The 26,650-nt window shown below is 47.6% G+C and overlaps 1 protein-coding gene and 1 long non-coding RNA gene across 15 annotated transcripts in view; one reads left to right on the forward strand and one right to left on the reverse strand.

The window, feature by feature from the left end:
• Positions 1 to 3,060: 3,060 nt before the first annotated feature.
• On the reverse strand, positions 3,061 to 15,896 carry LOC131706593 (uncharacterized). The gene is made up of 3 exons (XR_009310663.1): positions 15,696 to 15,896; positions 6,373 to 6,489; positions 3,061 to 3,292 (listed from the first exon to the last, which is right to left on the reverse strand). It is a non-coding gene; the product is annotated as an uncharacterized LOC131706593 (long non-coding RNA).
• Positions 6,485 to 26,650, forward strand: part of LOC117971988 (voltage-dependent P/Q-type calcium channel subunit alpha-1A-like) — a 140,704-nt gene continuing 120,538 nt past the window's right edge. For all 14 annotated transcript variants that reach the window (XM_059007966.1, XM_059007970.1, XM_059007968.1 and 11 more), the window contains exons 1-2: positions 6,485 to 6,741; positions 17,842 to 18,306. In XM_059007966.1, coding sequence (XP_058863949.1) covers positions 17,846 to 18,306 — 461 coding nt within the window. In that variant the 5' untranslated portion in view covers positions 6,485 to 6,741; positions 17,842 to 17,845. The remainder of the gene's footprint in view (positions 6,742 to 17,841; positions 18,307 to 26,650) is intronic.

Genomic DNA, 26,650 nt, shown 5'->3' on the forward strand with positions numbered 1-26,650 from the left:
TGTATTAAAGATGCTCTGTACCTGTCTGGTGTTGCTGTAATAGTAAGTAAAGCAACGGAAGACTCTCCAGACCTGTCATCATGTTTATAAACATCACTTGGCTCATCGCTGGCATTAAAATACGCAGGGAAACTTGATTATATTACAGCAGTGCAGAAATCAAATCTCCAGCAGTGTGGTGTGAATCATGTTCACAGTCTTCCACTGACACTGTGCTTCAGGCTACAAATAAAGGGGTTTTGAAAAGACCTGTTTATCTTATTGCTGGGATGGGGGGATGAGGGATGGGGGATGGGGGATGGGGGATGGGGGGATGAGGGATGAGGGATGGAGGGATGGGGGGATGAGGGAGGAGGGGGCGCTTTTGTGGCGCGGTTTTAACTTTCCGTCTGTTTTTGGTGTTCCGAGCAAAAATCAAACACTCACAAAACCGCAATTCCGACAGCATGAGGAATGTTATGCAAATGAAGCAGGTATCTAATTAACATCCCCCCCCCCCCCCCCCCCAGTGTAAAAATCACAAGGGTTGATGTGGTCAGACTCAGTATTTCCCGTCTGTGGTTCCGCCAGTTTCAAAGTCCTAATGGAGATGAGATCCTAATTCAGACAGGCTCTGTCTGGAATAGAAAGGCTCTGATGTGACTCTCAAGACTTTACTGATGGAGCCCAGCCTGCTGCTAGAGACTGCTGCGATTTTACAGGACGAAAGGGTTCATGTAGCTGCTGCTGCCAAAATGAAGAATCAATAAACAAACCAATACAGAAATGAATAAATAAACACATACAGAAGAAATAAAAGTCTACCGGAAACCATCATAGCTGTACAGTAGTCTTTCACATTTTTACAGTTTTTTGTGAAGTATCTGGAAAACTACCAAGCGTTGTGTGTGATTCAATATGTGAAGGTGACATTATTCAGCAGCTTTCACTCGACCTCGTGAAGCACACTGAGTTCACTCTATAGAGGACACAATGCTTTTGAACACAGCCTCAGACCTGGGCTGGGGAAGGTGCTATAACCCAGATCTGAAGCCATGATAACAACACATCCCTCTCTGTCTACACACTACCTGGGGCTCACTGAAAGCATTCATATTTCATCTTCTCTGCGAAAACAGGAGAGAGACGAATAAAACACCTCAAGAAACTCTTGAATGATTGAGGCCAGACCACTGCCCTGCCGCTGGCCATTAATAACAATAACAATAATAATAATTTAATATTAATAATGAGACCATCCCAGCACGCCACGCTCAGACAGGCAGACCTGCAGGCCAGGAGATACTGAAAATGATGATTATTATTATTATTATTATTATTATTATTATTATTATTATTATTATTATTAACATGAATCGTGTCGTTTCTGTGCAGCTGTCTCTGTCCAGGACACTGGCTTCCCAGTCCCAAGCTGTGGACTTGGGTTCAAACACGGTCACCGGCTATACTGTAGTTACACAAGAGAGTTCAGGGCAGTACGTTTGCGCAGTAATGCTTTCCCCATGGTTATACTCTGCATTTATCATAGCTTACCATGGTTTGCTTTCATATACGCTTTACCAGACCTCTCTGTGCTTTACAATGCTTCCCTATGCTTTACCACACCTCTCTGTGCTTTACAATGCTTCCCAATGCTTTACCAGACCTCTCTGTGCTTTACAATGCTTCCCTATGCTTTACCACACCTCTCTGTGCTTTACAATGCTTCCCTATGCTTTACCAGACCTCTCTGTGCTTTACAATGCTTCCCTATGCTTTACAACACCTCTCTGTGCTTTACAATGCTTCCCTATGCTTTACCAGACCTCTCTGTGCTTTACAATGCTTCCCTATGCTTTACCAGACCTCTCTGTGCTTTACAATGCTTCCCTATGCTTCACCAGACCTCTCCATGACTTCACTGTGCTTTGTTTTCACTATAAGGAGCTTTCAGAAGGGTACCCTTGTATAAAGTGTTCATGGTGTGTCACACAGTCAGTTAGCATTTCGTTTTCCCAGGCTTATAACCTTGGTCAACCAAGACCTGCTTTACAATAAACCTTCCCTATCTAATCTAGGTATCTCACTGTGTGTGTATCTCTTTGTGTCTCAATGTGTCTCTGTGTATCTCAGTGTGTCTCAATGTGTGTGTATCTCTGTGCGTCTCAATATGTGTGTATCTCTGTGCGTCTCAATGTGTGTGTATCTCTGTGCATCTCACTGTTTGTGTGTCTCTGTGTATCTCACTGCGTGTGTCCCTGTGTGTCTCTATCTATCTCTGTGTATCTCACTCTGTGTGTCTCTGTGTGTCTCAGTGTAGCTCTGTGTGTCTCTGTGTGTCTCTGTGTATCTCTGTGTATCTGTGTGTCTCTGTGTAGCTCTGTGTATCTCTGTGTATCTGTGCCTCTCTGTATTAGTCCCGGTCGGGTCGCCTCTCGCTCGCGGCTCCTCTCCCGTCTCGGTGCTCACAGAGCGGGGCTGATGCAGCTCCACAGCCTGCAGGGGAGCGACGCGCAGAACATGCCAAATTGCATTCCCTGTATGAATCGCATTTGTTACATTAATGACATGACTCACAGGCCACAATGTGCTGAGCTGTGTGAGTGTGTGCGTCTGTGCGTCTGTGTGCGCATGTGTGTCTGTATCTGCGTGAGTGTGTGTGTGTGTGTGTGTGTGTGTTCATCAATGTTTATGTGCTATGCTCTGCGTATCTGACCGAAATGCTGTGCATTGTACAGACAAGGTAGAAAACACACTGACACACACACACCCGCACTGCACACACACACGCTGACACACACACACACGTTGACACACACACACACACACACTGACACACACACACACACTGACACACACACACACACTGACACACACGCACACACACACGCTGACACACACACACACACACACTGACACACACACACACACACACACGCTAACACACACACACACACACACACACGCTAACACACGCTAACACACACACACACGCTGACACACACAATACGACACGCTGATGCACAGAAGTATTTAAAAGAATAAAAATAAATAAAGAAGTATTTTAATTGAACCAGAAAAATGAACAAATCATTCTAATCACATTTTTTTTTACCAGCTGTATAATAAAATAATAAACAAAAAAAAAACAAAAAAAAAAAAACATTTTTTGCTTGAAATGGGGAAAACCTGTAATCCTCCAATGAGACCATCATGCATTCGGGTCTTCCGTATGTCCCCATTAAAAACGATATCTTCTGTGTACATGGAAAGAAGACTCGCGTTGCACTGTTGAGATGTACCTGTGCTGGCCCTGCCTGTGGGCACAAAGTGCATAAACTGAAGGACATCTCCAGAGTGCCATCTCTGTAAATAAAAGCACCCCACTCCAATCACTGTTACAGGGCTGGTAATAACACTCCCATTGCATAGCAGTGTGATCCATTCCTGGTTTTACTATGAGTTTATTAAGAGACACCTGACACACACACACACCCCAGCACTGCACACACACCCCCGCACTGCACTGCACACACACACCCACACTGCACACACTCACCCCCGCACTGCACTGCACACACACACCCACACTGCACACACTCACCCCCGCACTGCACACACACACCCCCGCACTGCACACACACCCCCGCACTGCACTGCACACACACACACACACCCCCGCACTGCACTGCACACACACACCCCCGCACTGCACACACACCCCCGCACTGCACTGCACACACACACACACACCCCCGCACTGCACACACACCCCCGCACTGCACTGCACACACACACCCGCACTGCACACACTCACCCCCGCACTGCACACACACCCCCGCACTGCACACACACCCCCACACTGCACTGCACACACACACACACCCGCACTGCACACACACCCCCACACTGCACACACTCACCCCCGCACTGCACACACACCCCCACACTGCACACACACCCCCACACTGCACTGCACACACACACACACACCCGCACTGCACACACTCACCCCCGCACTGCACACACACACCCCCGCACTGCACACACACCCCCGCACTGCACTGCACACACACACACCCGCACTGCACACACACCCCCACACTGCACACACTCACCCCCGCACTGCACACACACACCCCCACACTGCACTGCACACACACACACACACCCCCGCACTGCACACACACCCCCACACTGCACACACTCACCCCCGCACTGCACACACACACCCCCGCACTGCACACACACCCCCGCACTGCACTGCACACACACACACACACACCCCCGCACTGCACACACCCCCCCGCACTGCACTGCACACACACACACCCGCACTGCACACACACACCCCTGCACTGCTTAACATATTTGTGACAAAGCAAAATACTAAATGTTCAACGTATGGCAAACTTTTAAAGTGGAAGCACTGAACTGCAAACATCATGCTGTCTAGCAGAGCTGGGACAATTACAATACAAGAGCAATGATCGAACGACAAATCAGTGCGTAACTGAACTGCGATCGATCAATCATGTGTAGAATTACAATCACAAGTACAATTAAGCAGGTGTGACAAAGTTCAACCACAGATACAATTCCACTTACATTGCAATCAATTCCAATTGTACCCGAGTCCAGCTGTGCTGTGTGCAATGAGACAGCAGCCCTGAGAGGCAGAGAGCTCCTGCCTGGGTGACTCAGGACTCAGCCCGTGTGACAGCGATGAGGAACACTCCCAGTTCAAAACCGTGCCCTTGGGCTTCACTGGGAGGCAGGGAGCAGGATTCCTGACTCTCGTTTAATTTCTGCACGGTAATTAAAGTATCTCTTTACAATCTCCAGCAGTGTATTACAGATTGGTATCTGCTTATCTTTCATATCTGCACTGCATGAAAAGAAGAAGGGACGGCACAGAGGAGAGGAGGAACCAGCTCACTGATATCATTCAGACAGACTTCATAGAACTGTTCACTAATCATGATAAAAGAGCCCTCACTGACACACACACTGACACACACACTGACCCCCCCCACACACTGACCCCCCCCCCCCCCCACACACACACACAGAGGAGAGGAGGAACCAGCTCACTGATATCATTCACACAGACTTCATAGAACTGTTCACTAATCATGATAAAAGAGCCCTCACTGACACACACACTGAGACACACACACACACTGACCCCCCCCCCCACACACACACACACTGACCCCCCCCCCCCACACACACACACTGGCACACACACACACTGCCCCCCCCCCCACACACACACACACTGAGACACAAACACACACACACTGCCCCCCCCCCACACACACACACACTGGCACACACACACACTGCCCCCCCCCACACACACACACTGAGACACAAACACACACACACTGACCCCCCCCCCCCCCACACACACACACACTGGCACACACACAGACACACACACACACACACACACTGACACACACACAATGACACACACACTGACACACACACACACACACTGACACACACACAATGACACACACACTGACACACACACACTGACACACACACAATGACACACACACTGACACACACACACACACACTGACATACAGACACCCTGACCCCCCCACACACACACACTGACACAATTTGAGAAAATGTCCCCACAAAGATAGTAACTCCTGAAACAACGACGTTGTGGGGACGTCCCCACTTTGTAAAACACCTTTACGAACTAAATATGCCTTCAAAACAAAAAAAAAAAAAGTGCCAAGTTTGTTGTCGACTTTCACCCTGTGTGGAGTTTTGTCTGACTGGAGTTAGAAATAGTATAAAAATATAGTGAGAGTCAATGAGAAGAAAACGTATGTGTGTGTGTGTCTCAGTGTGTGTGTGTCAGTGTGTATGTGTCAGTGTGTGTGTCTCAGTGTGTATGTGTGTCTCAATGTGTGTGTCTCAGTATGTATGTGTCAGTGTGTGTGTGTCAGTGTGTGTGTCTCAGTGTGTGTGTGTGTGTCTCAGTGTGTATGTGTTTGTCTCGGTGTGTGCGTGTGTGTCTCTAAACTGTCTCCCTCTCCCCTCTCTCAATCTATAGAGAAGCAGTCTGATTGACTAACCGTGCTGCAACTGCATGAGACCCGACCCCCCCTCTCCTCTCCTCTCCTCTCCTCCCCCCTCCTCTCTAGCAAACACACACACACACTCCACTGTGCTGCTCACTGCTGTCTGCTGTCAGCTCAGCTCCACAGTTATAGCTGCTCTCTGCTCAGTGCTGCACGGCTCCCTGGCTGCAACACCAGTGTGCTGACGAGACAGGGGCAAAGCAGGAGAACAGAACAGCGCAATAATGCAATGCAAAGCACTAGCTGTGACCCCCTAACCTCTGCTGGATACAAAGCAATGGACGTGCCTCTCCAGTCTCTGCTGCTGCTCCTCGTTCACATTCTTCTTCCTCTCCTGGCACTGGGATTGCATTCCCTCGTCATCTTCTTCTCCCGCTCGTCCCCGGCTCTCTCCTCAAGCCTGGAAAGTAAAGCACAGGATTACTGGAGCCCGCCAGGACCCTCGGAGCGCAGGAAGAGGGCTGCCGTTTAACCCCTCGCTCCCCCTCTCCCCTCCCAGAGAGCCGATTGGCTGGTGGGTGGATTGCTGAGTTTGGGTTTTCTTCCCCAGGACAGACGGGTTTGAGACGGGGCTCCACACAGTCTCTCCAGTGGGGGATGTTCAGGGACCAGCCTGCCAGCTCCAGGAATCAGCCACGCACTCTGGGAGAAGGTAGTGAACTCTATAATCAACTCTATACAGTCTATTAAGTGAACTGCGTGTGTGCGTGTGTGCGTGTGTGTGTTGAGACGAATGCGGAGTGGCACCGTGTCTAACTGGGAGGCATTTCATTACCATACATCAGCACTGCCAGAACACAGACGCTTTCAAATCTGTGATTGTAATACAGCACTGGACGCCACTCACTTTAAATCTACCTATCTATCTCTGCGCGCGTACACACACACTCACACACACACACACACACACACTGACACACACACACACACACACACACACACACACACACACACACACACTGACACAGCTCCCTTCGGGGACACAATGTAATGAAGGATATCTGTGGGAAGGAGATTAGGGGGAGCATTGCGTGTCATTACTTTTGAAATGCATTGAAGTCAATCAGACAGCAGATAAAGACGTATCTCTATCTATCAGGGATAATAATCAAAAGAAAACTTTCAGATGTGCACGTTTAAAATGGAATTAGTCACGCTCAGTGCCGCGTGTGCATTTTTATATGAACTCACACACATATATCCGGCTTGAGGGAAGCTCTGAAGCGTGTTGGAGTGCAGTGCTGCATGTCTGATGCACGGCTCAGGGATCAGAGTGCAGTCACAGGGCTACTGGCTCAGTGAGAGAGGGCAGTCCTGAGAACGGCTCAGGGATCAGAGCGCAGTCACAGGGCTACTGGCTCAGTGGGAGAGGGCAGTCCTGAGAACGTCTCAGAGCTCAGTCACAGGGCTACTGGCTCAGTGGGAGAGGGCAGTCCTGAGAACGTCTCAGAGCTCAGTCACAGGGCTACTGGCTCAGTGGGAGAGGGCAGTCCTGAGAACGTCTCAGAGCTCAGAGCGCAGTCACAGGGCTACTGGCTCAGTGGGAGAGGGCAGTCCTGAGAACGGCTCAGAGCGCAGTCACAGGGCTACTGGCTCAGTGAGAGAGGGCAGTCCTGAGAACGGCTCAGAGCGCAGTCACAGGGCTACTGGCTCAGTGGGAGAGGGCAGTCCTGAGAACGGCTCAGAGCGCAGTCACAGGGCTACTGGCTCAGTGGGAGAGGGCAGTCCTGAGAACGGCTCAGAGCGCAGTCACAGGGCTACTGGCTCAGTGAGAGAGGGCAGTCCTGAGAACGGCTCAGAGCGCAGTCACAGGGCTACTGGCTCAGTGGGAGAGGGCAGTCCTGAGAACTATAGCCATTTAAAAAAAAACATAAAGCGCTGCGCTGTGCTCCTTTCAGAAAAGCCTGCTTTCACAGGCCTGTTAAACCTGACCGGCATCCAGACCTGGGCTCAATTACAATTACAATCACAATTACAATGCTGTTTGGTCAATTACAGAGTCAGTTACAATTATGCTGCAGTAATTACAATTATAATTGCAATTGCACTAAAAAGCAGCATAAGCAGCTCCCCTCATTAACATACTGTGTTTATTCTGAATAACCAGGTGCAGATACAGAAACATGCTGTCAGACAAATACAGGAATAACGGGACTGAGAACGATTAAGCTTGGAAAGCAGTGCAATTGAATCGTAATGGAGCAGTTATATAGTAGAATTATAATTACAACTATGCAGGTGTGCCAAACTACGAGTGCAATTCCAATTACATTGAAATGACAATTCATTGTGAAGAGCAGTTACATTGAAATGATAATTCATTGTGAAGAGCACAGTTACATTGAAATGACAATTCATTGTGAAGAGCACAGTTACATTGAAATGATAATTCATTGTGAAGAGCAGTTACATTGAAATGATAATTCATTGTGAAGAGCAGTTACATTGAAATGGCAATTCATTGTGAAGAGCAGTTACATTGAAATGACAATTCATTGTGAAGAGCACAGTTACATTGAAATGATAATTCATTGTGATGAGCAGTTACATTGAAATGATAATTCATTGTGAAGTGCACAGTTACATTGAAATGACAATTCATTGTGAAGTGCACAGTTACATTGAAATGATAATTCATTGTGAAGAGCAGTTACATTGAAATGGCAATTCATTGTGAAGTGCACAGTTACATTGAAACGGCCCCCAGGTCTGCCGGCGTTGTCTGTAATGATATGGGGCAGCTCTCAGCGCTGCACTGTAGTGTAGATCCTGGGCTGTATGTGCATTGCACCTGACATCCACCTCCACACACTGCCACAGCCTCAGGTACGTTTCACTGGACTTTGCTTTCGAAAATAAGCAGTAAAACCTGCATTCGAATGACGTGCTGTTAGCATTGGAGCTGCAGTATACCAGTTACATATAACCCAATACTTACTGTGGCAAAGACTCCTTTATAATCCACTGTGGCAGAGTGTCCCGCCCCTATTTATTATTATTTGTATTTTTTATTATTATTATTTTTTTTGGGCGGGTGAAGCTGAATGCTATTGCACTCAGCGTGGATTTATTAAGTAAATAAACAGAAACAAAAGATTTAACAAAACACCAAACAAAAGGGCACGAGGGCCAAACGAATAAACAAACAAGTAAGTGTCGTGCTGGATAATCCAGCACGTTTTCGCAATTGTTTTTAAATATTGTTCTTTCTCTCCGCTCCCCGTACTCTCCTCTCTACACTCAACCCCGAGTGCAGAGAGCTGCAGGTTTATATACTCTGGCCGAGGGATTAACTAGTTGTTAATTATCTTATTACCCCTCGGCCAGAGTCTGCACGCATTTGGTAAGGATGCATGACTGTCAGGTTTTTAAATATAATAATAATAATTAGCCGCACCGCAAACAAAAATACAAATAATAATACATAGGGGCGGGACACTCTGCCACATCCACCCATGTATTATTATTATTATTATTATTATTATTATTATTATTATTATCATCATCATCAATCCTCTCTGTCCAAAACGACGTTCAGTGTTTTTTCCAGCTAGTTTCAATATTTCATGCATTAATTCCGTTGTACAAAGACGACCCGACTGTGTCTTCAGTCTCTCTTTTCTTTTTGAATTTAAAATGTTGCTATTTTATAAAATGTTACTGTACATAAACAAAAGCATATCTTTATGTTAAAATGCAGAGAGCGATATGTTCACAGATTCAGCTAATATTTTGCAAAACTAAAGCTGCTTCACCCTCCATCCCAGCACATTGGAGTGGCCAGGCTGCCCATTGTACCGTTTACAACACTGACATCTTAGTGTTGCTTTATGAATACTGACAGAGCTCACCAGCACAGAATCATCATCGCAGAACAGGACAGGACAGGACAGGACGGAGCAGGACAGGACAGGATGGAGCAGGACAGAGTAGAACAGGCAAGGACGGAACAGGACAGAGTAGAACAGGACAGGACAGGACGGAACAGAACAGGATAGGACGGAGCAGGCCAGGATGGAGGAGCTGGGATCTTCCCGAGCGTGCATTTCTTGTTCTGACTCCAAGAGGATTAATCACCCTGCCGGGAGAGATCAGAGCTGACATGCTGGAGCACACACACACACACACACACACTGATACATACACACACACACACAGACACACACACGCACACACAGAGAAGCACGCACACACACACACGTGCACACACACACGCACACAGACGTGCACGCACGCGCGCGCACACACACACACACAGACGCACACACACGCACGCACACACACAGAGACGCACGCACACACACACACATACACAGACAGAGACACACACAAACACAGACACACACACCCCAGATCACGTGCCACTGCAAGGCAGCATTGGAGGACAGTGTTAGGACAGTGTTGGGACATTATAAAATCATTACCCCCCCCTGGAAGTACAGCAGTACTCTACACTGTGTGTAGAGAGACGCGGAGGGGAGCTGCAGCTGGCAGGAGATTTCAATAGAGTGAGGCAGACCATTCAGTGCCCGGCAGTTAGGATCCTCCAGACGAGTTCAGGGATGGCACTGAGACTCCCATTGCACAGCAGCTTCATCCACTCCAGGTTTTACTAGCAGCTTGATCAGCCCCAGTGTGTCTAGGGAACGAGCTCAGGTGTGTCTTATTATTAAACTCCTAGCGAAACCAGGACTGGATCACGCTGCTGTGCAGTGGCTTATTTCCATCCCTGTACACAGCGAGGTGCTGTAAGATATATTAGACAGTTATTATTATTAATGTTATAACAAAACAGCCATCTTCAGCAGCGCTTCCCAACCCCGGTCCTGGGGACCCCCCGTGTGTGCTGGTTTGCATTCCAGCTGAGCTCTCAATTACTGAACCAGAACCCTTCATTCAACTCATAATGTGCTTAATGCACTTAATGCCCCTACTGTACAGCATGTGCACTCGACTTTATCAGCAAGTGCAACCCAGTCCTGGGGTTCAGAGCGCCCCTCAATGAAGTCTATTATTATTATTATTATTATTATTATTATTATTATTATTATTATTATTATTATTATTATTGAAATGATCAGGAGCCAGGAGTTTGAGCAGGGTTACAAACTCACACTAGCCCTGCTGCTGCTGCTGCTGCTGCTGCACCCAGTCCTGGGGTTCAGAGCTCCCCTCAATTAAGTCTATTATTATTATTATTATTATTATTATTATTATTATTATTATTATTATTATTATTATTATTATTATTATTAATATTGAAATGATCAGGAGCCAGGAGTTTGAGCAGGGTTACAAACTCACACTAGCCCTCCTGCTGCTGCACCCAGTCCTGGGGCTCAGAGCTCCCCTCAATGAAGTCTAGTATTATTATTATTATTATTATTAATATTGAAATGATCAGGAGCCAGGAGTTTGAGCAGGGTTACAAACTCACACTAGCCCTGCTACACCCAGCCCTGCGGTTCATGACTCCTCTTGTTCATGTATGTCATTAAAGTGACCAGGTGCAAGTATTTGAATAATCAAATATGTATGTCTGACCTCAGCACACTTCATCACAGCCAGGGCACAGCATGAATTAGTTTATTAATCCACATATATATATATATATATATATATATATATATATATATATATATATATATATATATATATATATATATATATATATATTATAAGGTAAAAGGGAGAAACCATTTATTTAACATATTTAAGCTCTTTCAGATCAAGAAGCAAAACCCCCCACATTTCTTAAAATAGTTTTATAATCTTCACGTTTTATCTTCACACACACACACACACACACGTTTTATAAAGTCTTCCAAAAGCCTTAAACTGAATTCAAACACAGTAACATCTACCCGCCCTCTCGTGGACAAACCGTTAACTGAAATTTAATTAAAGGTAGCATTAGGAGAGATAAACAGTACATTTAAAATAATAATATCACTTAACGACTTCTTTTTAATTAACTCGAAGATACAGAGATGCTGAATAAACCATTATTTTGGCTAAGCTTGTGTTGTCCCGTTCAATTTTCAAATCACTTTACAGTTAAGGTGGTCGAACGAAATTTAAGATTTCAACAAACACAATCAAAAAATAGACGATTACATTTCGTTTTTGACTAACTTAAACCTATCTGGAATCAAAATCCCTGCCAAATTGTGTTTTAAATCACGTAAAAATAAATAAATAAATAAATAAATAAATAAATAAATAAATAAATAAATGTTTTTAACGCACCGAATTCCGCTACTTTTTTCTGGCCGGTGGCCATCTTGGATTTGAGTTTCCTCCGGCTCAAGCCTTCATAATTAAAAACGTAATAATAATGAAACGTGTTTACAAAAAGATCAACACTTTACAGATAAATATATATATATATAAAATAAATAATAATATTGTACTCCCGAGTTGCGAGCTATACAAATTAAACTGCCGTGTGGGTTTAAATAATGGCACACATATTCATCAGCACTGTCTCGCGACAAAACGGCGGTAATTCACGACTGCTTCTCGAGCGCCGCGGGAAACGAATCGACAACGGCTTTTTTTCGTATTTAATAATAATAATAATAATAATAATAATAATAATAATTACTACATTATATTATTTAAACATGTTTTTATTATTATTTTTATGTTGTGAATTGAGAGAGACGAAAACATTCTCACAGTATTTTTAGGTGAAGACCGCGCTGAGGTAACCGAACAGACGTCGATTGTAAATTATGACAATAATCTTTATTTTTCTTTTGAAATACGGGGCGGCTGTGTAGGATAAGTTAAGGAAAGGGGCTGCTATAGACTACAGTGTTAGTCCCTTATAAAAGTTTACTACAGTATGTTTGCAGTTTTACCCCCATGGTTGTACTTTGAGTTTAACACGGTTTGTCGTGTTGTTAATATGCTTTACTGTACTCTGTGCTTTACAATGTTTTCACTATGCTGTGCTTTTACTGTGGGACACATTTATAAGGGTTAGTTTACCATGTTTTTACTATGCTTTACAATGCTTCCCTATGCTTTACCAGACCTCTCTGTGCTTTACAATGCTTCCCTATGCTTTACCAGACCTCTCTGTGCTTTACAATGCTTCCCTATGCTTTACCAGACCTCTCTGTGCTTTACAATGCTTCCCTATGCTTTACCAGACCTCTCTGTGCTTTACAATGCTTCCCTATGCTTTACCAGACCTCTCTGTGCTTTACAATGCTTCCCTATGCTTTACCAGACCTCTCTGTGCTTTACAATGCTTCCCTATGCTTTACCAGACCTCTCTGTGCTTTACAATGCTTCCCTATGCTTTACCAGACCTCTCTGTGCTTTACAATGCTTCCCTATGCTTTACCAGACCTCTCTGTGCTTTACAATGCTTCCCTATGCTTTACCACACCTCTCTGTGCTTTACAATGCTTCCCTATGCTTTACCACACCTCTCTGTGCTTTACAATGCTTCCCTATGCTTTACCACACCTCTCTGTGCTTTACAATGCTTCCCTATGCTTTACCATACCTCTGTGCTTTACAATGCTTCCCTATGCTTTACCAGACCTCTCTGTGCTTTACAATGCTTCCCTATGCTTTACCAGACCTCTCTGTGCTTTACAATGCTTCCCTATGCTTTACCATACCTCTGTGCTTTACAATGCTTCCCTATGCTTTACCAGACCTCTCTGTGCTTTACAATGCTTCCCTATGCTTTACCAGACCTCTCTGTGCTTTACAATGCTTCCCTATGCTTTACCAGACCTCTCTGTGCTTTACAATTCTTCCCTATGCTTTACCACACCTCTCTGTGCTTTACAATGCTTCCCTATGCTTTACCAGACCTCTCTGTGCTTTACAATGCTTCCCTATGCTTTACCACACCTCTCTGTGCTTTACAATGCTTCCCTATGCTTTACCACACCTCTCTGTGCTTTACAATGCTTCCCTATGCTTTACCAGACCTCTCTGTGCTTTACAGTGCTTCCCTATGCTTTACCAGACCTCTCTGTGCTTTACAATGCTTCCCTATGCTTTACCACACCTCTCTGTGCTGTACAATGCTTCCCTATTCTTTACCACACCTCTCTGTGCATTACCATGCTTGAACAAACACACAACACGACAAGGAATGGAAATAAGACTCCTATTTACTAGGAGCTTGATCAGCCACAGTGCGCACTGGTAACAAGCTCAGGTGTGTCTTATTAAACTCAGAATGAAACCAGGAATGGATCTGACTGCTATGCAGTGGGAATCCTATTCTCCTCTCTGAAGCGCCACACAGATCCACGCTTGTGCGCTTCCTTGTGATTCATGTGCGGACGTGATGAAGTTCAGCTGCGGCTGTCTAATTACTATAATATCGGTCCGGAGGGAGGCACGTCATGGAAGAAGCACCGCGGCAGCTGATTTTGGGAAAGTCATCAAAGAATGAGCAGCTTTGAGCAGAGCCCGGGTCACTTCCTGTGTTCTTCAATTCCAGTTCCATTTCCTTTTTAAAATCAATTCCCGATTCCAATTTCCGTTCCCTTTTAATCAGTTCCAACACGCCATTGATGAGCTTCACCTGAAGCAGCATCCTGTGAAAATGAGCTCCTCACAACAGCGGCAACGACAAACCATTTCAATTGAAGTCACAGTTTGTTAACATCGGGTTTCCCAGCCCTGGTCCTGGGGGACCCCCTCCCTGCGTCTGCTGGTTTTCATTCCAGCTGAGTTCTCAGTTACCTAATTAAACGCTTAATTGAACTATTCATTAGCTTAATTAGACCTTTGTAATTGTTTTTTCAGCGTCTAAAAACAGTTGGAGATGTCAAGTTAACTATACAAGTAAAACTTGATATCTGCAACTCTGTAGGATCTGAGAACAATTAAACCAGTCTAATTAAACGCTTTATTAAGGGTTTGATTATTATTGAACCATCGCACAGACACAAGGGTCCCCAAGACCAGGATGAAACCTGGCTTCCAGTGAAAGCAACTGAACAATCGCGGCGATGATTGTGTCTCTAAAATATCGATTTGAAGGACTAGGAATTGGGAACGGATTTCAAAAAGGGATTGGAATTGACACCCAGGACTCGACCCCGACCCTGGCTTTGAGTGTCATGTCGTGTGTTTATTCCCGCTTCCCCTGGTCTCTTTCACGATGTCTGCTGTCATTGATCAGTGATTGATTGATTGATTGATTGATTGATGGAGTGCTCCTGAGTTCTCATGCTCCAGCAGTGAGTTAGTATCTGTCTTTTCTTTACCTTGTCTGGAGAAGCCTGGCTGCCTCGCGCTGAACAGACTTTCTCATTCCAGTCGAATCATCGGACAAAATGACCTTTCAGCTTGGCTAGTTCCAACTACTCATGCACACACAGACTGAGACACACGCACACACACACACACAGGACAGACAGACTGAGACACACACACACACAGCACAGACAGACTAAGACACACACACACAGGACAGACAGATAGACTGAGACACACACACAGGACAGACAGACAGACTGAGACGCACACACACACACACAGATAGACTGAGACACACACACACAGGACAGACAGACAGACTGAGACACACACACAGATAGACTGAGACACACACATACCCACCTCCTGCTTTCCAATGCAGTTTAATTCTGTGGTGTCAGCCCACAGCAGCGTTGTTCCATTTCCCTCATTGATTTCATGTGTTCCTGAGTCTCTTTGTTCACTGAACTGTACAGTTTTGAGAATGTTTCCTGTGCCTCAGCAGCAGTGTCATTTGTGATATTGAAAACTGTGGCTGCCGTTAACCCAGTGGGGACAGGAGGGGGTGAGGGAGGTGAGGGGAGGGGAGGGAAGGGGGTGAGAGGAGGGGAGGGGGGGAGAGAGGGGAGGGGAGGGGAGGGGAGGGGGTGAGAGGGGGGAGGGGGGGGAGGAAGGGGGGGGGGGTGGGGAGAGGGTGATGGTGGGGGTGAGGGGAGGGGAGGGGTAGTATATGGTCTGTGCTTGATGTTAGAGTTTTTACACTAGTGTTCATTATTATTATTATTATTATCATTATTATTATTATTAAGGTGCTGGTAATGACAGCGCTGCAGAGCTGAGAGTGGAGTGTGTTTAGACTAGTGTTCATTATTATTATTAAGGTGCTGGTAATGTGGAGTGTTTCAGTGTGTGTTCCGGATGTTTTCATGAATGATTACACTCAAAGTTCGCTCCTATAGTAAAAGTCAATGAGACACAGCTGTAACTGAGGAGGAGGGGGGAGTACTGGAAGAGGCATCTTCAGTTCAATCAGCACTTGTCAGTGAATTGCAGGTTGTGTAGAAAAACTCCCTTCTCATTACTGAGCTGTATCCCAGCTCTCCAGATCCCGAGCTGTATCCCAGCCCTCCAGATCCGGAGCTGTATCCCAGCCCTCCAGATCCGGAGCTGTATCCCAGCCCTCCAGACCCGGAGCTGTATCCCAGCCCTCCAGACCCGGAGCTGTATCCCAGCCCTCCAGATCCCGAGCTGTATCCCAGCCCTCCAGATCCCGAGCTGTATCCCAGCCCTCCAGATCCGGAGCTGTATCCCAGCCCTCCAGATCCGGAGCTGTATCCCAGCCCTCCAGACCCGGAGCTGTATCCCAGCCCTCCAGATCCCGAGCTGTATCCCAGCTCTCCAGATCCGGAGCTGTATCCTAGCCCTCCAGATCCCGAGCTGTATCCCAGCTCTCTAGACCCGGAGCTGTATCCCAGCCCTCGATCCGGAGCTGTATCCCAGCCCTCCAGACCCGGAGCTGTATCCCAGCCCTCCAGATCCCGAGCTGTATCCCAGCCCTCCAGACCCGGAGCTGTATCCCAGCCCTCCAGATCCCGAGCTGCATCCCAGCCCTCCAGATCCCGAGCTGTATCCCAGCCCTCCAGATCCCGAGCTGTATCCCAGCCCTCCAGACTGCGTCTCAGTGTGGACTTGGGGCCGCTCTCAGGAGTACTGACAGGAGACTTTAGGGCAAGGTGAACCGGAACCAAAGCAGCAGGCAAATAAAAGTCCTGCCCTTTTCAGACATGCCTTTGAAGAGACTCTGAATCTGCAGTCCTGTTTTTCTTTCCCTTCCCCGAGTGCCTGGTTTCATTGGCTGGTGCCACTTAAAGAGGATTTGAGGATATAACTTAGTTGGTTTCGGTTTTTGGCAACACCCATTAAAACCACGTGACGACTTGTGCTGTTATACAGTCCAGCAGCACAGAGGTGTCTAATGATAACTGAAACCAGCACCAGTGATAAACAGCACACTGACGTGCGTAGCCACGAGCCCAAACGCTTGTCTGCTTGACTTTCTTAAACTTTATTTTTTTAACCAGTGTTGACTTTCTGCTCCCTTCTCTCCTCTACTTGCCCTCTCTATATCACTCTCTCCCTCTCTCTCTGACCTCTCTCTCCTCTCTCCCCTCTCTCCCTGCAATCCTCCCCTCTCTCCCCTCGCTCTCCTCACCCTGCCCTCTCTCTCTCTCCCCGCGCTCTCCTCACCCTGCCCTCTCTCTCTCCTCTCTCTCTCCTCTCTCCCCTCTCTCTCTCCCTTCACTCTCCTCATCCTGCCCTCTCTGTCCCCCCCTCTCTCCTCTCTCCCTTCACTCTCCTCATCCTGCCCTCTCTGTCCCCCCCTCTCTCTCCTCTCTCTCTCCCCTCGCTCTCCTCATCCTGCCCTCTCTGCCCCCCCCCCCTCTCTCCCCTCTCTCTCCCCTCGCTCTCTTCACCCTGCACTCTCTGCCCCCCCCCCCTCTCTCCCCAGCTCTATGCTGTCGCCTCTCTACGCGGACGGCTCAGTGATCGTCGACAGAGCTTCACGTTCATGGATGAGCAGCAGACAGCAGACTCGCCGGCCGAGGCAGAAGGAGCTCCACCACCAACACCACCAACACCATCAACACCAACACAACCACCTGCGCCAACAGCACCGCGCCCTTCCGACCACCGGGGGCAGCCTCCTGGCTCCTCCCAGCTACTACCACGCGGTGTTCGACGTGAGGGTGGAGTCCAGCCGCGACTCCGGTTTCTCCTTCGCCGGCGATGGGCCCCCTCCCCCCGGCACCCGCCTCGCCCCCGCCAGCCTCTACCTGCACATGAGCGCTGACGGCTCGGAGGCGCCCCCTGTCTACCGCCGCAGGGGCGGCGTGGTGGACCACCGCGATGTCATCAAGGCTCACGAGGCGCACAAGATCCAGAGCACCCCACAGGCGCTGCGCAAGGAGTGGGAGTGAGTACCGCAGCCCCGGCCTTTATTACAAACAAGACTCCCGCTGCAGAGCGCTGCACCCCGGCCAGGCTTCACACCCGCTGGATTAGCCACAGCGTGCACAGGCAGCAAGCACAGGCGGGCGTCTCATTAAAAACTCCTGGTGAAAACCAGCAGCGCGCCGAGCGGCTCTGCAGCGGGAGTCTTATTTCCTGTTTACCGAAAGCGTTCAGACAAACACCGTGCGAGCAAATTATTAGAATTGTTTTTTTGTTCTGCTTTTGATATTTTAGAAATGCTGAAAGAAAAAAAAAACTCAATGACAAACGTTTCGACTGGAAGTCTACCTCAGCGTCGAAAAGGAGATTCATTTCTAGTCAGTGTGTGAGGCAGTGTCCCGAGTCCCTTGTATGAGTGGTCAGCACTCTGCTGTGGTCCAGCAGCTCCAGACAGTGTCCCGAGTCCCTTGTATGAGTGGTCAGCACTCTGCTGTGGTCCAGCAGCTCCAGACAGTGTCCCGAGTCCCTTGTATGAATGGTCAGCACTCTGCTGTGGTCCAGCAGCTCCAGACAGTGTCCCGAGTCCCTTGTATGAATGGTCAGCACTCTGCTGTGGTCCAGCAGCTCCAGACAGTGTCCCGAGTCCCTTGTATGAGTGGTCAGCACTCTGCTGTGGTCCAGCAGCTCCAGACAGTGTCCTGAGTCCCTTGTATGAGTGGTCAGCACTCTGCTGTGGTCCAGCAGCTCCAGACAGTGCCCCGAGTCCCTTGTATGAGTGGTCAGCACTCTGCTGTGGTCCAGCAGCTCCAGACAGTGTCCTGAGTCCCTTGTATGAGTGGTCAGCACTCTGCTGTGGTCCAGCAGCTCCAGACAGCGTCCTGAGTCCCTTGTATGAGTGGTCAGCACTCTGCTGTGGTCTCACAGCTCCACACACAGAGCTCTTGAGTTTCCACTGATCCTTCAAGCTTGTCACCCTGTCACCACACAGAGCTATATTTAACAGCCTGGGATGACCCTCTGATAGACCTTCGAAGCACAAACATAATCCTGCCAACACAACATCCTGCCCCAGCACGGATACCCCTTTATCAGTCTACCTGCATGAAAACAGCATTGTAACTGGAATTGGAATTGAAAAAAACAGCATTGGAATTGAAATTGCAATTCCAGCAAACAACGCTGCTGCTTATCTTGTTTATATTCTGAACGATTACAAACGTGGTCTTTTTTTTCTCTCTCTCCCTCTCTCCCTCTGTCTCTCTCTATTTATCTCTCTCTCCCTCTCGCTCTCTCCCTCTCTCTCTCCCTCTGTCTCTCTCTCTATTTATCTCTCTCTCCCTCTCTCTCCCTCTCTCTCTCCCTCTGTCTCTCTCTCTCTCTGTCTCTCTCTCCCTCTCTCTGTCTCTCCTCCCTCTCTCTGTCTCTCTCTCCCCTCTCTCTCTCTGTCTCTCTCTCTCCCTCTCTCTCTCTCTCTCTCCCTCTCTCCCTCCCTCTCTCTCCTCTCTCTCTCCCTCTCTCCTCCCTCTCTCCCTCTGTCTCTCTCTCTATTTATCTCTCTCTCTCCCTCTCTCTCCCTCTCTCTCTCCCTCTGTCTCTCTCTCCCTCTCTCTCCCTCTCTCTCCCTCCCTCTCTCTCCTCTCTCTCTCCCTCTCTCCTCCCTCTCTCCCTCTGTCTCTCTCTCTATTTATCTCTCTCTCCCTCTCTCTCCTCTCTCTCCCTCTCTCTCCCTCTCTCTCCTCTCCCCCTCTGTCTTTCTCTCTCTCTCTCTCCCTCTCTCTCCTCCCTCTCTCCCTCTCTCTCTCCCTCTCTCTCTCCTCTCTCTCTCTCTCTCTCTCTCCCTCTCGTCCGCTGTGACCTAGTTTTTGTTTTTTAATCCACGTTTCCTCTTGAAAGGCAGCGGTGGGCAGTTTGAGATGCCAGATGTCAAGCTGACCTGGAATGAGGGTTACTATGGGGAGAGCTGCAGAGGACACATGGAGATTAGACAGGGATGGAAACGAGGCTCCCGCTGCACAGCACGCTGATCAGTTCCTGGTTTTAGGGGTTTAATAAGACACACACACACACCTGAGCTTGTTACCTAGACACACTGAGGTTGAAATCAAGCTGGCAGTAAAACCTGGAATGGGTGAAACTGCTGTGCAACAGGAGTCTTATTTTCATCCCCGCAATAATAATGTTGCTTGAGGGGCGTGTGAACACACTGCCCTGGAGCTCGTGAACACACTGCCCTGGAGCTCGTGAACACACTGCCCTGGAGCTCGTGAACACACTGCCCCAGCCCTGGAGCTCGTGAACACACTGCCCCTCAGCCCTGGAGCTCGTGAACACACTGCCCCTCAGCCCTGGAGCTCGTGAACACACTGCCCTGGAGCTCGTGAACACACTGCCCCTCAGCCATGGAGCTCGTGAACACACTGCCCCTCAGCCCTGGAGCTCGTGAACACACTGCCCCTCAGCCCTGGAGCTCGTGAACACACTGCCCTGGAGCTCGTGAACACACTGCCCCTCAGCCCTGGAGCTCGTGAACACACTGCCCCTTAGCCCTGGAGCTCATGAACACACTGCCCCTCAGCCCTGGAGCTCGTGAACACACTGCCCTGGAGCTCGTGAACACACTGCCCCTCAGCCCTGGAGCTCGTGAACACACTGCCCTGGAGCTCGTGAACACACTGCCCCTCAGCCCTGGAGCTCGTGAACACACTGCCCCTCAGCCCTGGAGCTCGTGAACACACTGCCCTGGAGCTCGTGAACACACTGCCCCTCAGCCCTGGAGCTCGTGAACACACTGCCCCTCATCCCTGGAGCTCGTGAACACACTGCCCTGGAGCTCGTGAACACACTGCCCCTCAGCCCTGGAGCTCGTGAACACACTGCCCCTCAGCCCTGGAGCTCGTGAACACACTGCCCCTCATCCCTGGAGCTCGTGAACACACTGCCCTGGAGCTCGTGAACACACTGCCCCTCAGCCCTGGAGCTCGTGAACACACTGCCCCTCAGCCCTGGAGCTCGTGAACACACTGCCCCTCAGCCCTGGAGCTCGTGAACACACTGCCCCTCAGCCCTGGAGCTCGTGAACACACTGCCCCTCAGCCCTGGAGCTCGTGAACACACTGCCCTGGAGCTCGTGAACACACTGCCCCTCAGCCCTGGAGCTCGTGAACACACTGCCCCTCAGCCCTGGAGCTCGTGAACACACTGCCCTGGAGCTCGTGAACACACTGCCCCTCAGCCCTGGAGCTCGTGAACACACTGCCCCTTAGCCCTGGAGCTCATGAACACACTGCCCCTTAGCCCTGGAGCTCATGAACACACTGCCCCTTAGCCCTGGAGCTCGTGAACACACTGCCCCTCAGCCCTGGAGCTCATGAACACACTGCCCCTCAGCCCTGGAGCTCGTGAACACACTGCCCCTCAGCCCTGGAGCTTGTGAACACACTGCCCCTCAGCATTACTCACCTCTTGTAACAGGGCAGCATTCAGATTTGACAGCACCTCTAATGCAGAGCCCCCTGTAAGCCATGGTCTGCATGTTAATCCTTACAGTAATGCAGTAGTAATTCACACTGCCGAATGCTTTCCGTGTTCGCTTGTCCCCCTCCTGTTGTCGCGCTGCGGTTCTGACCCGCACCACACACAGCAGCCATTACACCCCATTGCTTCTGGAGGCTTGATTTGTTCTGCCTCTGAAATCAAACCACTGGCACTGAAACAAGCTTGCAAATCAGTGCTTGTCTGATTGAATTGAAGACTTTAATAGGGCACCCGTGCAATTCATTTAAAACAGTGAGAGAAAAGGAACACAGAGCCACACATGGTGAAACGCAGGAGACTTTTTACAAGTTGTTTAAGTCTTTGAGCTGCTGAGAGCTTGCCTGGGAGAATGTGGAATGCTGGGATTGAACAGCCGCCCTCTCTCCAGTGCAATCATGTGCTCTTGTACCCCTGTCACATGATCTGTCACATGATCTGAGTGACCACTGCATTCAGGATTCTACACACGCTGAGAGATTTACACAGAACCCCGATAAGCACGCTGAGAGATTTATACAGAACCCCGATAAGCACGCTGAGAGATTTATACAGAACCCCGATAAGCACGCTGAGAGATTTATACAGAACCCCGATAAGCACGCTGAGAGATTTATACAGAACCCCGATAAGCAGAGGAAGGGTATTCATTTACAGTGAAGAGAAAGAAGATGTCACTCCCCGTCTGGTCTAAGAAAAACACCGCCCTCCAGTGGAACAATGAGGTATTACATGAAAGTAAAATACATCAATGACACAAAACTGAGCTGCAATTGACCTTGTATATATGCCTTGACATTCAATACCTCATTATTCCACTGGAGGGCGTGGTTTTTAAATGTTTTTTTCATGTCAAATTTATTTTCCTGAAAATATCGCTTTTTTTTTTTTGCAAACAAACACAATACAACATTGAAACGCATCAACATATAAACAGAACACTAATAAACCCATAACAAGAACATTTAATAACACATAATAATAACATCAGTGTAAAAGGAATGAAATACGACTTGGGCAGACCTGGTGTACTCCCCTGCGAGTGCATTACCTTTCTGCCGCTGGGCACACGTCTTCAGCTGTCGACCTGGTACATTTCCCTTGGCATGCATTACGTCATTATTCCACTGGAGGGCGTGTTTTTTTGTTTTTTTTTACTTTGTTAAAAAAAAAAAATGTTTTTCCTGAAAAATATCACTTTTTGTTTTTTGGCAAAAAACCGTAAACAAAACACACAAAATAAACATTAGCATATAAACAGAACACTAATAAACCCATAACTGGAACATTTAACAACACGAAATAATAAAATCAGTGTAAAAAGAATGAAAAACGACTTCGGCATACTTGCAGCAGTAGGAGGTTATGGGTTCTGAAAAGCCATGACCTCCTACTACTGAACGTGTGCTCAAGACTCCACCCAGCGGCGGAAAGGGGTAATGCACGCACTGTGTAATATACGGGGTCTGTAGCCGCGTCTTTCACATAGGAAAGCGTGCTGCTTCTGTTTGCATTATTATATTCTTTGTATAAACATGAGAACTAACACGTGATCCTTATCGTGAAAACACGTGTTTATTAGCTGGCACCATTGCGCTTCCGGCTGCAGACCCCGTATATTACCCTGCGCGTGCATTACCTCTTTCTGCCGCTGGGCGGAGTCTTGAGCACACGTTCAGCAGCAGGAGGTCATGTCTGTTCAGAACCTATAACCTCCTACTGCTGCAAGTATGCCGAAGTCGTTTTTCATTCTTTTTACACTGATTTGATTGTTTCGTGTTATTAAATGTTCGATTATGGGTTTATTAGTGTTCTGTTTATATGCTAATGCGTTTCAATGTTGTATTTTGTGCGTTTTTGTGCGTTTTTTTTTGCCAAAAAAATTAAAATATATTTTCAGGAAAATAATGTGACATTTAAAAAAAAAAAAAAAAAAACGCCCTCCAGTGGAATAATGAGGTATTGCATGCCAAAGAAAATACACCAATAACACTAATGTTGTTGAAGCTGACACCCTGGGATCCTTCAAGAAGCTGCTTAATGAGATTCTGGGATCAATAAGCTACTAACAACCAAACGAGCAAGATGGGCCGAATGGGGCCTCCTCTCGTTTGTAAACTTTCTTATGTTCTTAAAACTGAGCTGCTGTCGACCTTGTACATTTCCCTTGGCGTGCATTACCTCATTATTCCACTGGAGGGCGTGTTTTTTTAAACTTTTTTTTTTTTTGTTTAATTTAAATGTTTTTCCTGAAAATATCACTTTCTGTTTTTTGGCAAAAAAACGTAAAAAAACGCACAAAATACAACATTGAAACGCATTAGCATATAAACAGAACACTAATAAACCCATAATCGAACATTTAATAACACGAAACAATCAAATCAGTGTAAAAAGAATGAAAAACGACTTCGGCATACTTGCAGCAGTAGGAGGTTATAGGTTCTGAAAAGCCATGACCTCCTGCTGCTGAACGTGTGCTCAAGACTCCGCCCAGCGGCGGAAAGAGGTACTGCACGCGCAGGGTAGTACACCAGGTCTGCCGAAGTCGTTTGTCATTCTTTTTACACGGATGTTATTGTTTTATTAAATGTTCCAGTTGTGTGTTTATTAGTGTTCTGTTTAAATGCTGCTGCGTTTCAATGTTGTATTGGTTTATTATTCTGTATATATATCGTTTTTCTTCTTCTTCCGCAGTGCTTTGACCGTGATGCAGTAGTCAGCTTTATCTTTGAGCCCCGTAAGCTCGCCGTTCCTCTGCTGTAAGTCCTTGGGATGAAATCCGGCTTCTTTCACTCACATTCATGCATTAACGTATACACAGCGCTAACGGTTAATGAATTCAGCAGCTTTGCTTTCCCAGGGTTCCGTTCTGTTTTTTTAAACTCACACCCCGATGCATTCTGGTAAGTGTGGTCCTGCTTCTCTTGAGAAAGGTGCCCGAGACGGACCGGAATGCATTGCGCGGCGAGCTGTTCCAGTGATCATGGTCCTGGTTTGTGTATTGGAAGCAGGTGCGAGGAGGCAGCGTGTTTGTTTGGGTCTAGTCAGCCTTACAAGAGTTTAGCATGCTGGTGCAGTTGAATTCCTTCATTATCCTCACAGGCTCTCTGATCCACACTCTCTGAAGCTGCCTGGGGGTGCAGAGGGCTGGCTCGCTTCTCTCACAGGGCTCGGAGATCTTTAGCATCCTTGGTTTAAATCTGGATTCCTTTGTTTTAGTAAACCCCAAAATGTAAATTTTCAATAATAGAGAAAATGATAAAATACAAACGCAAACCTTGGCAAGCTGTCAGCAGTCAGCAGTTTATTATGGCATCACCTCAGACTGCCGCAGGGTGAGATATATAGAGAGAGACGTTATTATTATTATTATTATTTATTTCTTAGCAGACGCCCTTATTAGTGTTCAGATTAGCTTGCTGTCAGATACACGTACAGTGTGACCTCGAATGAATGTGGGGAGCGTTTCCATCAATAATTAATCCAATTCAAGCATGAGAAGAGTTTATTAATCTTCAAGAACAGATGTACTAATACAGGCACAGAGCTGGTTTGTAGAGGCAAGCATTGTAAAGCACAAAGGGGTCTGGTAAAGCATAGGGAAGCATTGTAAAGCACAGAGAGGGATGGTAAAGCATAGGCAAGCATTGTAAAGCACAGAGAGGTCTGGGAAAGCATAGGGAAGCATTGTAAAGCACAGAGAGGTCTGGTAAAGCATAGGCAAGCATTGTAAAGCACAGAGAGGTGTGGTAAAGCATATTTAAAAAAGGGTAAATGCACAGCACGGTCCTGGGCAAAGCGCAGCAGTGAGTGTGCAGAGTTACTGTGGGGGGGAGATGCAGCCCCTGGAACGGCTCCTTTTGGACAGGTGAGGGGTGAGGGAGTGGGCGCGCCCCAGAGCTCAGGGCTGACACAGAGGCTGTTCATTCAGGACTGAAGTGCTGAGCAGCGCTGTCCTGGTGCTTACTGCACAGGACCTCCTCCAGCCCAGCACAGAAAGCAGACAAGATCATCAATTAACAGATCAATTAGAGTCCCAGCGCCCTCAACAAAAGAGTAGAAAACTACAACGAGATCAAGAAACACACCCACTGAGACACACACACACACACACACACACACACGCACTGAAACACACACACACACACACACACTGAGACTCTGTATTCCTCCCCCTCCTCTCCCCTCTCTCCTCTCCTCTCTCCCCTCTCCCCTCTCTCCTCTCCTCTCTCCTCTCCTCTCTCCCCTCTCCCCTCTCCTCTTTCCCCTCTCCTCTCTCCCCTCTCCCCTCTCTCCTCTCCTCTCTCCCTCTCTCCCTGTAGTGTGAGCTCTCAGTTGAACGCTGTGTAATTGCTGTTTGGTTTTGAAAGGGTAGCTCTTTGATTTTCAGCGGGGCTTCCTTGTGATCGCACACCGAGAGACAGTGCTGCACAACCACATCTAATGAGTACACAGACTGAAAACCCCTGAGATCTCTCTGTGTGTCTGTCTGCCTCACAGAGAGATCTGCCTCCTGTAATACTCAGCACATCCACAGAGGAGACAAACTCAAACAAGGCTAGGATCCCACTCTGAGGAACAAAAAAACAGGACCTCCAAACTGAAGGGGGCGGGCTGTTGAAAGTATAAACCCTCTCTAGAAATCCTCCAGTCATCCAATAGTGATACTGTCACAACATCCGATTCATAGCGACGCGTCTCTTGCAGTGATAGTGTAACCTGATTGATGTAACTTGTGCTCAGCTTGCAGGGCTGGCATTGTGCTGCTGCTCTAGAGATGTACCTGGATGGAGAATATATAATTAAAAACCGGGATACAATTAAAAACTGTG

The sequence above is a fragment of the Acipenser ruthenus genome, chromosome 36 (assembly GCF_902713425.1).
Source record: "Acipenser ruthenus chromosome 36, fAciRut3.2 maternal haplotype, whole genome shotgun sequence".
Taxonomy (NCBI): Eukaryota; Metazoa; Chordata; class Actinopteri; order Acipenseriformes; family Acipenseridae; genus Acipenser; species Acipenser ruthenus.